Raw genomic sequence first — 16,848 nt, forward strand, 5'->3', positions numbered from 1 at the left:
AGGCAACAAAATGTTTGATAAAACATTTGACAATTTTTTCTTTTACTGAGATTCTAGTGGAGTCCTTATTTATAGATGAATGGAAGCTATGAGTATTTTTACTGTTGTTAACACCTTTATGTTCTGCCAAAATATTTGGGGATTATTTAAATTAGTAGTGACTGTGCATTTATTTCGCAGCTGCCTAAAGCAGATCTAGTCAGAACTTAAGTCATTAACATTTTTACATAATAGTACTTACAAAGCACATATTCTGCATGACCATATTTTACATTCCTAATCTTACCCATTACCTAATCATAACAAGTAAATAGAACTAAGTACTAATAAGCAGCAAATTAGGAGTTTACTAAGGGAAAAGTCACGGCATGGAAATGTCGCCACAAAGACAGACCGGTGTGTAAAACTCTCAGACGTATTTGAAAGATTCTATGCCGCAAACTTTAAATATTTCACATACTTTTGAAAATCCACAGTTTTGTTGATCCTGATTAGCGCTGTTCATCACAGATTTGTTAACAGCGAGAATTGGACCATAAGATAAAAAGTGACCTTATTATCTTTGCAGGTATTTGCTGAGGGGAGAGACCAGGAGGTCATTAGTAGTGATAAAAAGATGACAGCCATTGCAACAAAACGTGAGAATCACAGCTATCTTAGTTTGGAACTGGAGCATCAGTTCCTACAGCTTGAAGAGGCCTTGAAAGTCATATTACGGGACATTACACCTAAGGATGCAAAAAAAAAAAAAAACTTTTATTTACTTTATGGCAAGAACGCTACATTTCTCTAAAGCAACTATGATTGCAAGTTTCGTTGTTTCCAATAAAGTTCAATGGAACGTACCACCATAGCTACAATGCTTTTGGAAAACACATTCCAGCTCTGATGCTTTTTTTTCTTTTGGTATGTTTTTACCAGAAAGCAGTACTGTGCTTTATCTTCAATCTAATTTCTTCAAAATAATTATTTCCTCTACAGGTTTGCAGTAAGGGACAAATTGTGCAGGTGGGAAGAGTGCCCATAATTGAAATCACAACATTCAATGTGAACATCAACTTGGACATGGTGCCTTCTTTTTGCCTGGTCGCCTATTATTTTACAGGCTCTTTGTCAAAAGAAAGAATAGTGGCTGACTCTGTGTGGGTCGATGTGAAAGATATCTGCAAAGGCATGGTATAACTGATGAGAATTTTTCAGTATCTAAACTAGTGAAGTGATATTACTGTATTTTAGATTGTTTTAGGATGTTTTCACTCAGTTGCAAAATACCATTTTGTGCGTAGACAGAAATTGATCCACTGCCTGAGATATAAAACCTGCAACTGAACTTGAAGTAATGGCCAAAACAGTTCTTGGATTAAAGCCGCATTGATTGCACATGCGGAAATTGATTGATTCTACATTGAGTTCAAGCAAGTTATCTAAATCAAACCAGACAAAAATTTGAGAGAGCAGTGAAGCCAGTTTAATATATTTAAATAATAATAATTTATATATACAACCCGAATTCCGGAAAACTTGGGACGTTTTTTAAATTTTAATAAAATAAAAAAACTAAAACACTTTCAAATCACATGAGCCAATAATTTATTCACAATAGAACATAGATAACATAGCAAATGTTTAAACTGAGAAAGTTTACAATTTTATGCACAAAATGAGCTCATTTCAATTTTGATTTCTGCTACAGGTCTCAAAATAGTTGGGACGGGGCATGTTTACCATGGTGTAGCATCTCCTTTTCTTTTCAAAACAGTTTGAAGACGTCTGGGCATTGAGGCTGTGAGTTGCTGGAGTTTTGCTGTTGGAATTTGGTCCCATTCTTGCCTTATATAGATTTCCAGCTGCTGAAGAGTTCGTGGTCGTCTTTGACGTATTTTTCGTTTAATGATGCGCCAAATGTTCTCTATAGGTGAAAGATCTGGACTGCAGGCAGGCCAGGTTAGCACCCAGACTCTTCTACGACGAAGCCATGCTGTTGTTATAGCTGCAGTATGTGGTTTTGCATTGTCCTGCTGAAATAAACAAGGCCTTCCCTGAAATAGACGTTGTTTGGAGGGAAGCATATGTTGCTCTAAAACCTTTATATACCTTTTAGCATTCACAGAGCCTTCCAAAACATGCAAGCTGCCCATACCGTATGCACTTATGCACCCCCATACCATCAGAGATGCTGGCTTTTGAACTGAACGCTGATAACATGCTGGAAGGTCTCCCTCCTCTTTAGCCCGGAGGACACGGCGTCCGTGATTTCCAACAAGAATGTCAAATTTGGACTCGTCTGACCATAAAACACTATTCCACTTTGAAATAGTCCATTTTAAATGAGCCTTGGCCCACAGGACACGACGGCGCTTCTGGACCATGTTCACATATGGCTCCCTTTTTGCATGATAGAGCTTTAGTTGGCATCTGCTGATGGCACGGCGGATTGTGTTTACCGACAGTGGTTTCGGAAAGTATTCCTGGGCCCATTTAGTAATGTCATTGACACAATCATGCCAATGAGTGATGCAGTGTCGTCTGAGAGCCCGAAGACCACGGGCATCCAATAAAGGTCTCCGGCCTTGTCCCTTACGCACAGAGATTTCTCCAGTTCCTCTGAATCTTTTGATGATGTTATGCACTGTAGATGATGAGATTTGCAAAGCCTTTGCAATTTGACGTTGAGGAACATTGTTTTTAAAGTTTTCCACAATTTTTTTACGCAGTCTTTCACAGATTGGAGAGCCTCTGCCCATCTTTACTTCTGAGAGACTCTGCTTCTCTAAGACAAAGCTTTTATAGCTAATCATGTTACAGACCTGATATCAATTAACTTAATTAATCACTAGATGTTCTCCCAGCTGAATCTTTTCAAAACTGCTTGCTTTTTTAGCCATTTGTTGCCCCCGTGCCAACTTTTTTGAGACCTGTAGCAGGCATTAAATTTTAAATGAGCTAATTAAGTGGATAAAAGTGTAAAAATTCTCAGTTTAAACATTTACTACGTTATCTATGTTCTATTGTGAATAAAATATTGGCTCATGTGATTTGAAATTCCTTTAGTTTTCATTTTATTAAAATTTAAAAAACGTCCCAACTTTTCCGGAATTCGGGTTGTATATTCAAATCAATACATTTTGTCTATATTAATATTAAATTGGCCTCACTGCTCTCTTTAACTGTAAAACTCTCTTTATCTGTTTCTCACTGTAGTCACTAACAACACACTGGACGAAATGAGATTAACGAGGATGCTATCTACACTTGCAGATATTTCCCACAGTCATGGATGTGGACAGTCATTCAAACAGATAGCATTGGCATTATCAGCTCACCCTGAATACCTTGTTTTCTGTTCTAATGCACAGAATTAATCAGCTCTGATGTAATTTTTTCTGTGTTTTCAGTTTCTCCCTTAACCGATCACTGTGCAGTTTTGCTATCCTTTTCCTTCCTTAAATCAGGTTGTGAGCGCAGTGTCATTTGGAAGTTTAAAAACAGTCTTCTTGAAAATGAGGGTTTCTGTGAAAAGGTTAAAGAAGCTTTAAAAGATGTTAATGCAATGGAAACGTCACCCCTGAGTAAATGGGAATGGTTTAAATTTAATGTTAGAGGATTAGCTATAGAGACTGGTAAGCAAATTATCAAATTTAAAAGTATGAAACGGCTTGAATTTATAAATGAAATGCACAAATTTGGCAACAAAACTGATTTAACTATAGATGAACAGATTCAGCTAAATAATTTACAAGCAAAATTTGAATTTATACTTGGAGAAGGCCAAGGGAGCCTTCATTCGCTCTCGAGCCAGATGGTTAGAAGAAGGGGAAAAAAATTCTTCGAATTTTTTTAATTTGGAGAAACAAAGACAAACTAAAAAGAAGATTCAGAAGTTGTCAATCAATGGCTTAATTATGGAAGATGATGATCAGATTAACAAAGAAATAAGAACTTTTTATTGCAATCTGTATAATTCTAAGTTCTCCGGTATTGAGTCTTCGATATTTTTCACAAAGATAAAAGAACTAAGAAAAGAGGAAATAGAACAGGATTTCAAATCATATTTGGACGAGCCCCTTAAAAAGAAAAAAAAAAGAACTCGACAATGCTATTTTTATAATGTCATAATGTGCTTAGATGGTTTATCGGTGGCTTTTCATCAACACTTTTGGACAGACATAAGACTTTTGCTTTATAATGCTTTTTTAGGATGTATTTCTAGTGGCAACCTTTCACCTTCCATGAAAAGAGGCATCATTACATTAATCCCTAAACCCAATAAAGATCATTTGCTGCTGGACAACCGGAGACCCATAACTCTGTTATGTAATGACTACAAATTATTAGCTCATGTTTATTCGAGAAGGCTGGATAAAGGTTTGGCTAAAATTATTGATGAATGTCAATCTGCCTTTATAAAAGGTAGAAATATTCATAACCATACTAGATTAATACTGGATATTTTAGACTATAGTGACTTTATTAACACAGACAGTTATATTATGTTTTTGGACTTTTTTAAGGCATTTGACACTATTGAACATCCCTTCCTTTTAGAATCTTTACATTTTCTTGGTTTTGGAGAGGAATTTTGTAGCATTATCAAAATGTTTTACACTGATATTAGTGGCTATGTCTCATTAAATTCTGGTATGACTTCTAGTTTTATAGTGTCAAGAGGAATAAGACAAGGTTGCCCCATTTCTCCAAAACTTTTCATTTTGACTACTCAGTTATTAACATTACTTATTAATAATTCACATGATTTACAAGGTATTATTATATTTGATAAAGAGTTTAGGTTAAGCCAATTTGCTGATGATACATCTATTTTTTAAAAAGACAAATCTATGGTTGAAAAAAACAATTAATATCATTCAAACTTTCTCTAAAGCTTCTGGCTTAACTCTTAATTTAAATAAATGTGAATTACTTCCAGTTCATACAAGTGTGGATTCTACCATTAGTAATATTAAAGTTGTTCAAGAAGTAAAATATTTAGGAATCACAATATCTAAAAACCCAATTAGAAGACAAGATGTAAATATTGCCAATCAAATCATTGTTACGGAAAAGTCCTTAAGTCATTGGTTAACCAGAGATTTAACAGTATTTGGTAGAGTTCTTCTGTCTAAAGCTGAAGGTATATCCAAATTATCTTATCCCTGTCACTCTCTTTATGTCTCCTCCAGCAATATTAGTAAAGCCAACTCTGTTTTATTCCATTTTTGGTGGAGAAATAAAACCCACTATATTAAGAGATCTCAACTAGTCAGAGATTATAATGAAGGTGGAATTAAGGCCATTGACTTTGAGGCACTAGTAGGTGTGTTTAGGATTAAGTGGATTAAAGAGTTTCTTTCTAAACCAAATTCAATGTGGTTCCACATTCCCAGAAGGTTGTTCCATAAGTTAGGTGGCCTGGAATTTCTTTTAAGGTGTAATTTTGAAGTTAATAAAATCCCTCTTAGATTGTCTAATTTTCATAAACAAGTCCTTCATTTTTGGAAAATGATATTTACACATTATTTTACTCCCCATAGATCCACACTCTGGAATAATAGGGTCATTTTAATAAATAAAAAATCATTATTTAAGAGGAATTGGTTTGAGAAGGGCGTTTTATTTGTGACTGATATCCTTGATCACAGTTGTAATTTCCTTAGTTTTGAGAGTTTCAAAGAGAAATACGACGTGGCTTGTACAACAAGAGAATTTGACAAAATCTGTAAAGCCGTTCCTCTTCCCCTTTTACATTTAATTTGTGGTATTTTAAAATATTACAATAGCAAGCCTTCTCTTCCGGCCCTACTGATTAATGGTCTAGATTTAGTTGATAAGAAATGTAATAATAAGGTAATGGGTTTGGTGTTAAGATCTAAAATATATACAGATTTTAACAAACCACTGCTGGTTCCTGAATTTCTATCGCAGTCCAATATGGTAAAGGCTGTCTCAAAATTTATTAGATGGCCTGTTTCTCCCAAAGTTAAAGAAACTCATTTTAAAATAATACGTAATATTTATCCAGTTGCTGAATTTCTTAAAAAGCGATTTAAATTCGTGGTGGACGCTTGTGTATTTTGTGGAAAATTCGAGGAAACAGTGGAACATTTATTTGTCTTTTGTCCGGTTACCAAAGAATTTTGGAAAGATATAAAGGATTGGTTGTCTCTAAAAATAGATGGTGTTCCTTTGCTTGATACTGTTGATATTCTGTATTTTGTGGATAATTTGGATCTGTCCGTATCGGACCTAATTAATGTGATCATTCTTCTGTGTAAATATCATATTCACTGTAGTAAATGGAAAAATTCTAAGCCGTCATTTAATTGTTTCATCAATGATTTCAAACTTTTTTTTTCATCCCTCCATAAAATTAAAATGTACAAGTCAGCCAAAAAAATACTTTGTGACATAACAGAATTTTTACTGTTTTGAGTGCTGTACTGCTCCTTTGTTTCTATAGGTTGTTGTACAGGTTAATTTATAGCTCCCTTGTTGTTTTATTTTATTATTTTATTTTTTTTTGTTTTGTTTGTTTCATGTATATGTGGCTGGGTTCGGGGGTTTTTTCTGAATATGACCCTTATTGTAATCGTTTGTATTGTTTTTTGTTCCTCTGCTAGAGTATGTATCTTGTTGTTGGGTGGTTCAATAAAAAAAAAATTCTGTGTAAATATGTTTTGTCTTTTGTAAACTTTTAGGCATGATGTAGTTTCTCCTGATTCCATAACCACATGGGAAATCCAGGCTGTGGGCATTCTTCCCACAAAAGGTCATCAATAACTAAAAATTTTGATGACAAAACCTTTCTTGAAAACAAAAAAAAAATATTTCTCGTTCATTTGGTGTACTGTTTAGATGCTGATCAGGTTTCAAATCTTTTTTTTTTTCTCTAGGATTCTGCATTGCAAAGCCAAAACCCTTGAGGGTTTTCCAGGATTTCTTTTGTCAGTCAACATTCTTTACTCTGTAGAGATAAATGAGTAAGGTTAAAGCTGTTGTATACAATTACAAGGAAGAGAGTTTAAAGGTAAACTTAATGAGTTATTTCAGATGCCTAGCATGGTAAAGTTTGACAAACAGGACTGAAATGCTACTTAATGCGTCTCTATAGGTAATAGTGAAGATGGATAAGAAGGAAGGTTGTGCACTGCTGGCGAGAGTGACGTGAAGGAAGATGTCATGGTTCCTGTTAACTCAGCGGTGGTATTTTACTGTGCTCAACTACCACATATCTAATGGGAAACTTTTTTTTTCTACAGTTAGTATGACATTGAAAAACTCTTACTTCATGTTTAGGGGGAAGGGGAAATCAGGTACAGACAAAGGCGTGCATTGCTTTTATTTACTTTGCTAACACTGATTAAACAAAAACTGATATATGTCCTTAGGGAGGAGTTGGACAGGCAAAAGATGATGCTCCCCTATGCCTTCATTCTTATTTCAATGAACCTTGCTTTGAAAGTGTACGAATTGGGAAGGGACACAGAACTGGTAACATGGTTACAAAATATGTCCTCTGTTTATTAACTACTAAATAAGTAGTGACTTAAGTACAAAAGTACAGAGTACAAACCTCTGTTTATTTACAGAGAGTAGTAATGAATAAAACAAAGTCCTACCTTGAGAGACAGTTGGATGCTTTGGGCAGTCCCTACTCGCTCGCAGTCACAGCTAATGCCTTGTCATTGCATGACCAGCAAAGTGCAGAAGCCCAACGAGCACACCAATATTTTAATTGCGACAGTGGTCAGTAATTAAGTTATAACCTGCATTTTTACATCTCAAATTCTTACTGTTACTGTTATTCTTACTGGGGCTAGTGTTGTAAACATATATATATATATATATATATATATATATATATATATATATATATATATATATATATATATATATATATATATATATATATATATATATATATACAACCCGAATTCCGGAAAAGTTGGAACGTTTTTTAAATTTTAATAAAATGAAAACTAAAGGAATTTCAAGTCACATGAGCCAATATTTTATTCACAATAGAACATAGATAACGTAGCAAATGTTTAAACTGAGAAATTTTACACTTTTATCCACTTTATTAGCTCATTTAAAATTTAATGCCTGCTACAGGTCTCAAAAAAGTTGGCACGGGGGCAACAAATGGCTAAAAAAGCAAGCAGTTTTGAAAAGATTCAGCTGGGAGAACATCTAGAGATTAATTAAGTTAATTGATATCAGGTCTGTAACATGATTAGCTATAAAAGCTTTGTCTTAGAGAAGCAGAGTCTCTCAGAAGTAAAGATGGGCAGAGGCTCTCCAATCTGTGAAAGACTGCGTAAAAAAATTGTGGAAAACTTTAAAAACAATGTTCCTCAACGTCAAATTGCAAAGGCTTTGCAAATCTCATCATCTACAGTGCATAACATCATCAAAAGATTCAGAGAAACTGGAGAAATCTCTGTTTGTAAGGGACAAGGCCGGAGACCTTTATTGGATGCCGGTGGTCTTCGGGCTCTCAGACGACACTGCATCACTCATTGGCATGATTGTGTCAATGACATTACTAAATGGGCCCAGGAATACTTTCAGAAACCACTGTCGGTAAACACAATCCGCCGTGCCATCAGCAGATGCCAACTAAAGCTCTATCATGCAAAAAGGAAGCCATATGTGAACATGGTCCAGAAGCGCCGTCGTGTCCTGTGGGCCAAGGCTCATTTAAAATGGACTATTTCAAAGTGGAATAGTGTTTTATGGTCAGACAAGTCCAAATTTGACATACATGTTGGAAATCACGGACGCCGTGTCCTCCGGGCTAAAGAGGAGGGAGACCTTCCAGCATGTTATCAGCGTTCAGTTCAAAAGCCAGCATCTCTGATGGTATGGGGGTGCATAAGTGCATACAGTATGGGCAGCTTGCATGTTTTGGAAGGCTCTGTGAATGCTGAAAGGTATATAAAGGTTTTAGAGCAACCCTCCAAACAACGTCTATTTCAGGGAAGGCCTTGTTTATTTCAGCAGGACATTGCAAAACCACATACTGCAGCTATAACAACAGCATGGCTTCGTCGTAGAAGAGTCCGGGTGCTAACCTGGCCTGCCTGCAGTCCAGATCTTTCACCTATAGAGAACATTTGGCACATCATTAAACGAAAAATACGTCAAAGACGACCACGAACTCTTCAGCAGCTGGAAATCTATATAAGGCAAGAATGGGACCAAATTCCAACAGCAAAACTCCAGCAACTCATAGCCTCAATGCCCAGACGTCTTCAAACTGTTTTGAAAAGAAAAGGAGATGCTACACCATGGTAAACATGCCCCGTCCCAACTATTTTATATAAAAGATTATCAGATGAAAAGAGACAAAGTAAAAATAATAGGCCATAGGAAACGTCAGTCTCCGGTGATCTCATGGTGAGGAAGAGCAAATGTTAAAAATGTATTTTTAAAACTTTTTTCATCTAAATCGAACTCTCTGCATTTCTCTCGGTATTCCATGATATTTCCAGAACTTTTTTTTTATTATTTGATTATATTGTAAATTGTATGTTTTTTTAAGGAATAAGCATTAAGCATCAAAATAACAAATAAAAATCAAACATTAAAAAAAAATCAAAATTATAAAATAAAAAATAAGAGTAGTTGGGTTGCAAATTTAGTCCAAACTTAATAACTTTGACTTAAGAAGAAGTTGTATTCCAGTAAGCATCACATTTTAGAAGGTAACCTGTTTCAAAGTACTATGCTATTTCCATCTATCACCAGATTTCATTTCCTGCCTCTATTTTGTTACAGACAGAGCTGTTGAGAAACAGTTGTGACACGCTTTGATCTTGCCGCCACATGGTCACGAGGTTCATTGAGCTCTCAATACTTCCAAACAACTCGCTGTCAATATGTTTGAATGCGTTTAAGTAGGATAGACAGCAGTTTCACCACATTTTCAGTAATTTCTAGTAATTATTAACACATCATGTGCATTTCTTTTGTATTGACAACTGCGTTTTCTTCCTTTTGCAATCAATTTATTTTGGGGAATGATGAAGAGACAGTATTAATAATTAAAATAGAGATAAAATTTTAAATTCCAGTGCAAAGAGGCAAATTAAAGACATTTGGTGGCCAGAAAAATAATATTCCTATGTAATGCCATGGTTTAACCACTAGATGCCCATGTGGCTGTTTAATAAATATAGCCTACATATATTTAGCTCTAGTTTAGTTGCTGTAAGGAGTTTTATCGGTTGTAATAGCTTATTTATTTATTTTATGTTTTGCATTTTATATTTAGACATTGTAAAACACTCAATGTTTATAAGTTTTACTTTTTTAAATGTTGAATTAAAAAAAAAGATTATTCGTGTCCCAGTATTATTTTATGACATTTATGTAATAAGACAATATAAGTCAATGTCCAATTTAAAAAAGAAAAACAGTCTGTGTATTGTAAATGACAATGTTTTTTTAATTAAAAAATTGTGTAAAACAACACAAACGTGGTAGATATGCATTTTAAGTTTAGAAACATTTTGAGTCTCCCTCTCCCTTACCTCAAAGTGCTTTCTTCTTTTACATCACATAGACTACACACACACACACACACACACACAGTGTCGCCAATTTAGCAATCTTGTTGCTAAATTTAGCAACTTTTCAGACTACCCTAGCAACATTTTCGTCCAAAAGCACCTAGCTACAAATGTATACATTTTTATAAATTATTTGACAACTTTTAGCAACTTTTGATAAGTGACCATCCAAATTACACCAAAAGAGGCAACCAAAGATGCCTAGCAGAACACATCACATGAATTGAGTTAGCTGCTATGCAACTGTCCAATATAATAATAATAATTTAATAATTGTTCATTTACACTTGTACTTGTGATTGTTGATCAGTTAGTACACTGTAAGAAACATGGAAAAGATATTACTAATTTCCCAGGATATTATCCATTATCCATTGTGACCCTGTAATCCGAGAAAATTCTTTCATATTAACATAGTAGATTTTTACAGACTTTTCTTAGAGTGCAGCATTCTAACTACTAATACACTGCTTAAAGCACAAGCTAATTGTTGAGAATGTGTACTATTACTCGTTTACTAGCTATTAAAAAAAAAAACACTTAATGTGTTACCATTCAAAAATGTGTTTTCAATAATTCAATGTATTAAAAAATACAGATATTTATATTTTAATATAATGCTTATTGTTTTACAAATAGTCTTAATGAACATATACAAAATATATATTTCTTGACTGATGTTGTGACAATTTTGCGTTGTGATTATGCAATGATGTCATTGTGCAATAACATAAATTTAGCAACTTTAAGCAAGAAATCGACCTTCTTTAAGTTTAGCAATTTCCACTGAAAATTAGTTTACAGCACTGCACACACAACTTGTGTGACACGTCCGGTGAAAGAGAACAAAGTTGTGGAACTCCAAGGCTGTCAAGGCTATTTTATTCACTTTTATTCACAAACGTCTGATTAAATTATTATTTTCTCTTTATAGATGATGCCAATGTATTTGTCGCTAGGAATAATAACGTTACCTACCTGACGGAAAGGGTTGTCAGGTTTTTTTTATTTATTTACAACAAATCCCTGCCAATTGCTACCTACTGTAAAACTAACCACCTTTCGAGGGGTCCCCCGGTAAAAATCGGGTTCCGAGGGCCAAAGTTATTGGAGTTGCTTCAACTCCCGGACATGAAAAACAACCCGCAGTCATAAAGTAGCCCAGTACTGTTACACAAGACAAAATTTAGCCCCTGGTTGCACATAATACATAGGTCACAAATTAATTAACCTTTAACATTTGAATGTTTTTTTCTTCTTCTTCATCTTCTTCTTCACAGAATGTTTAGGGCTCAGATAGGTACATGGATCAACAAGAAGTCCACCATTATAAAGTCTTTATTTTGCAAAGGTAATAGAAGAGTTTCATTATTCCATGAATCTGATATATCTTCTCGGCATTTTGCTTCGTTTTCAGTTTTTCTTTACTGCTGAATTTAAACATAAATGCTATAATGTGGTTAAACTGGCTCATCAGTATTTATGCAACAAATCAATAAATGATTAAATAAATGGTTTAATTTTATGTCAACAGATCAGCGAGATTCAGTGAGAAACTAAAATCAAATAATATACAGATATGTTGACAAGTCTCAGTATACTTATTTATCATTTAAATGTGTTGTTTTCTATAGTCTGTGATCATTAATAAATTCTCAGCTCAAGCACCGATGACGGTTTAATGTACTACACCACAGTCACTGATATTCTTCAGATTGTTATTTTGCTATTTTAAATACTTCATTTTGATGGGTAAATTATGCCATCCAGCGGTTAGAAACTTACTGTATAATAATTTAAACAAAATAAATAATATAAGTCATTTGATCATAGCTTGAATTTGAATTGAATTTTAGTATATTTTTGAAAATATATTTAAAAAGATATTTAGATAGATAGATAGATAGATAGATAGATAGATAGATAGATAGATTAGATTTTTTGCCATATGGGATGTGGTATTTGCATAAAGTACAGTCAGGTAGCCATCACTTCAAAATAAACCCTGTAATTGCCGACTGGGTCTAATAAATCAATAAATGTAAATTTAATGGATTCTGTAAAGTACATAATACATTAACTAATGCACTAATGCTGTTAACATAGAAACTTATTGTAAATGGTTGCTGCATAATTAATACATTAACACTTTTCCTGTTTAAGGAGTGTTGGATTCTGGTGTTCAGAAAGATGCCACCCGTCAGAAGATACTGCGCTTATCTTGTGATGAAACGGAGCTTACTATCTGATCCTGGGGAAGGATGATGCAACATCAGAGCTCAATAAGGAAGCACAACAGTAAGCCTTGAAATCGTTTATTGAAAAGACAAAGGAATGGAAATTGCTGTTTTTGATTTGTAAAACATTCTTCTTCTGTTGTTTCTGAAGTTTCAGGTGTGTTGAACAATGACATGATCGAGAAGATACCAGAAGAAAAGAAAAGCAAGGCAAACACAAGTCGCTCTGCCTGCTGTCTTCTTAATGAATTTATAAAGCAACATTAAACGCTCTGACATTTAGAAGACAAAACGGAAAATAACCACTTCAATCATGGTTATTTGGCTTGGTAAATCATGTGCTTTTATTTCAAGTGCATACTGACATATAAAGAGACTGTTACAGTTGTTTTGTCATTGGAAACTATAGAGTCTGAAGCATTTCAATTCAGTTTTTTATGTGTTTTCACTGTTACATAGTCAAATGGAAAGAATTCTATAAAAAAAAAATTCTGACATGATGACCTTTACCTTTTCAATGTCACAACCTTAAATTTTAGGGGTACTTTAAGGGATGCAGTTTAAATACTGTTTCAAATGCTTCACGTGTCCCATTGTTGCTATACACTGTACAGCTTTACAACTGAATACTATATTTAGTGGCTTAAACAAAACTGGCTTTCGCTTTGCACATGTTTGTAAAACCAGAATTTTGACACTATATAAAGTACAAATGCTCTCCTGATTCAGAATTCATTGCTTTTGTGGGCCAGAATGATCAAACTGTCATTTCTAATGCAGTATTTATTTATTTAATTTTTTTTTTAATACATTCATAGAAAACAAGGAATAAAACAAAATAAAAATAATTTAAAAAACAGTAGTAAATGCTTCAATAATATGGTCAACTATGTACCCTGCAAATTGTTCTTTTATAAATTTGGCAACTTAAAAATGCAACAGTGTCTGTGTAACGTCATTTTCCCTTTTTAATGTTCATATTTTCGGTGTCTTCATATGACATATATGCATTCCCTTTAATGACAAGGTGACTATCATGTGCATTAAAAAAATACCAGCTGTACTTCACAACACGTTAGCTTTGCGCACCTTGTGAAAACCACTGAAGGCATTGAACCACAGATAAACAAAACAACAAAACTTTGAAAAATAACATTATTAACCATTGTTTACAAAATAAATAAACTTAAACCTTTTTTTCATGAGTAAAACGCATGCGATATGTCAATTGTGCTGTTGTGGTCAGTGATATGTAGAAAGCCCATGTGGCGTATAGGCGTAGCTTTTGAAATCAGAGGCACGATGAACCTACAAGCAGTTTTATTAAAGCACATTGACAGCCTGGTTACTTAATATTGAGCTTCAGCGCACTAAGAGAGAGTGGATCTCTAAAGCCATATTACAGCAAATCAATGGCGATCAGATTTACACCATATGATACAAATGCGTACACGTACTGCAAGTCAATGCACCAAAGGTCAGTTTGATGTGAGATAGCGCCATCTGTAGGTCATTCTTAAGCTGTTGCATTAATGATTTGCCCGTAAAACAATTATTGACCACTATTTTGTTCCCTGCAATTTAATGGATGGTTTTTTTTCAAGCAGCTTTTAGGGTTTTCAAAAAAAAAAAAAGACTTTTGTGAAAGCACAGATAGCTGCCCTCGGTCACTGTTACATTCACAGCGACTGTGTTATTACTTGCTTGGGTTCGATATACATTCATTTAGAAATGGACTGTTAATGCAAATCAATGCAAATTGATCAAATAGGGATGCAACCTTCATGAAGCCCTGGGTTTGCTGACATCAGCATGAGTCAGATGGCTGGAAATTTGTGTGCAGAGACCTGTGCAAAGGAAAACATGAAATGCCAAAGAAGACTGTGGAGCTTACAGTATATTAACTCTTCCATCACGGTGAGTTTTTACTGCAGGTATCGGTAGACTTTGAAGCAGTGGTTTCCAGAGTCTGCCATGGCCACATGGCCATCTGACGTGAGAGCCAGACCCTGCGGACCGTACAGAGGATCCGCCGTCGTGTTGATATACGACAGGAAAGAGCCAGAACTGTCAAACACCTAAACAACAAAAGGGAACCTTTTTAGTAATTCATTAGCATCAACATTTTTAATGAAAGTCCATTAAGTGAATTCTATTGTACTATAAATCGTACTATAAAACTTGAATTATTTGCTTAAAGTAAAAATATATAGTTGTTTTTTTTTACATTTACAAAAAATCTATAATTTAATTAGGAATTAAAATTAAATAAAGAGTAATGGCAAAAATCTCTCTCTCTCTCTCTCTCTCTCTCTATATATATATATATATATATATATTAAATAATAATAAGAAATAAAATTAAATTAAATACAAAATAATAAAATAAAATAGGGTTAAGTGGTTAAAAGTTATTGCAAAAATGACTTAGAAAAGTGGAATACATTTTTTATGCAAAATATGTAAAAAAAATACATTTAAATTAAGAAATACAATACAGCTAGATAGCTGAAAGTTAAAAAAGTGAAATATATTTTTTTATTTACAGTAAATTATATATATATATATATATATATATATATATAATTATGTTACAATTTTTTTATTTTTGGAATAGAAAAAAAATGTCTCTGAGTAATCACACTTTGCAGCCGCTATTAGTTTTGATCTTTTGTTATGTAAAGCAATACAATTCATACATTTTGAATTATGTCTCATGTGTGTAAATACAGTACTTAAGTCATTGTCTATAAACTGTAAAGTCACTACATAATTTTTTTAATTACTTAAATGACAAAATAACATGACAAAAACAAATAGCCTACCTGTATCCTACTGTTACCCCAGTCTGCAACAATAATATTCCCATTGCCATCTACAGCCACACCGGTGGGTGCATTGAACTGGCCATTCCCCTCGCCATGTGAGCCAAATTTAAACAGGAACTCGCCATCAGCATTGTAAACCTGCATGAAGCCATAAATCCAAAAATACTCCAAGTTATGACATGTGGAATAACTTACACAGCGAAAGAGAAAAGCTTAGCATACCTTTACAGAATGATTGTGGAAGTCTGTCACAACAATTTCATTCTTGTTGTTTATGGCCACAAAATGAGGACCTTATGGCCATAGAAGGAGAAAGACAGAGAGAGGGAGACCATTACATTCTCAACATGTTGTTTCGTTTCTAAGGAACTATCCAGCAACACAAAAAACACTTGATTCATGCAACCCCTACCTACATACCAACAAAATAAAAACCTCTCCTGTGGATAATCAATTATCCTGCAAGGCTTTCTATATCATTTTTAGATGACTTCATTCAATAATCAATAATACAATCTAACTGCACAAAATTAAACTGATAAATCAACTAAAAATGAATCAAGTTGAATGCTCACTGAAGGCAGGGGCAGATTTACTCTGTTTTGGCTCTGTCTGTGTATTTGCAGTACTTTTGTCTGCAGAGAAACAGAAAGGAACATCTGATTAAAACATGATCTGGCCATCAATTAAATGCTGATAAGGATAAATTACCTGCAAGTTGCCTCTCTGATGTTCCTTTGGCACCAAATTTGGTCACCAGCTTGCCGTTGGATTGGAAAATGAAGACGCAGCAGGCCTTGTTGTCTGCCGTGATAATATGACCATTCTTGTCCACGGCCACTCCTTTAGGACCCATCAGCCGACCTGCACCGATTTTATTCTGCCAGAAGACCAAGAGAACATATCACCAATTAATCAGATCAATGTGGCTAATATTTTTGAAGTAACACAAGCAACATAAATTAGTAAAAGCTATCTGATGTTTGGAAAAAGTTAGTTCAAACAAAATATATATTTTTAAATGTTGACCACGAGAGTTTTGTACTAGTTTTAATATTATATATTAATAATATTTGTTTACAAATTGCATTTTTTTTTTATTACAGTTTTATAAAAAAAATTCCCCATGACATATGTCTAGAAATGTCTCAAATATACTTAATACATGTTTTTGGACTTAATGCTCTCAATGTTTAAATGCTGATTCCT

General features: G+C 34.1%; 1 protein-coding gene and 1 long non-coding RNA gene across 3 annotated transcripts in view; one reads left to right on the forward strand and one right to left on the reverse strand.

Annotated features, from left to right (window-relative positions):
- Positions 1–11,479: 11,479 nt before the first annotated feature.
- Positions 11,480–13,101, forward strand: LOC132107847 (uncharacterized). The gene is made up of 3 exons (XR_009424364.1): positions 11,480–11,925; positions 12,738–12,872; positions 12,963–13,101. It is a non-coding gene; the product is annotated as an uncharacterized LOC132107847 (long non-coding RNA).
- Positions 12,874–16,848, reverse strand: part of LOC132107845 (tripartite motif-containing protein 3-like) — a 32,439-nt gene continuing 28,464 nt past the window's right edge. For both annotated transcript variants that reach the window (XM_059514141.1, XM_059514142.1), the window contains exons 10-14: positions 16,351–16,519; positions 16,215–16,274; positions 15,862–15,932; positions 15,637–15,777; positions 12,874–14,889 (exon numbers count right to left, since the gene is read on the reverse strand). In XM_059514141.1, coding sequence (XP_059370124.1) covers positions 14,737–14,889; positions 15,637–15,777; positions 15,862–15,932; positions 16,215–16,274; positions 16,351–16,519 — 594 coding nt within the window. In that variant the 3' untranslated portion in view covers positions 12,874–14,736. The remainder of the gene's footprint in view (positions 14,890–15,636; positions 15,778–15,861; positions 15,933–16,214; positions 16,275–16,350; positions 16,520–16,848) is intronic.

The sequence above is a fragment of the Carassius carassius genome, chromosome 28 (assembly GCF_963082965.1).
Source record: "Carassius carassius chromosome 28, fCarCar2.1, whole genome shotgun sequence".
Classification (NCBI taxonomy): Eukaryota; Metazoa; Chordata; class Actinopteri; order Cypriniformes; family Cyprinidae; genus Carassius; species Carassius carassius.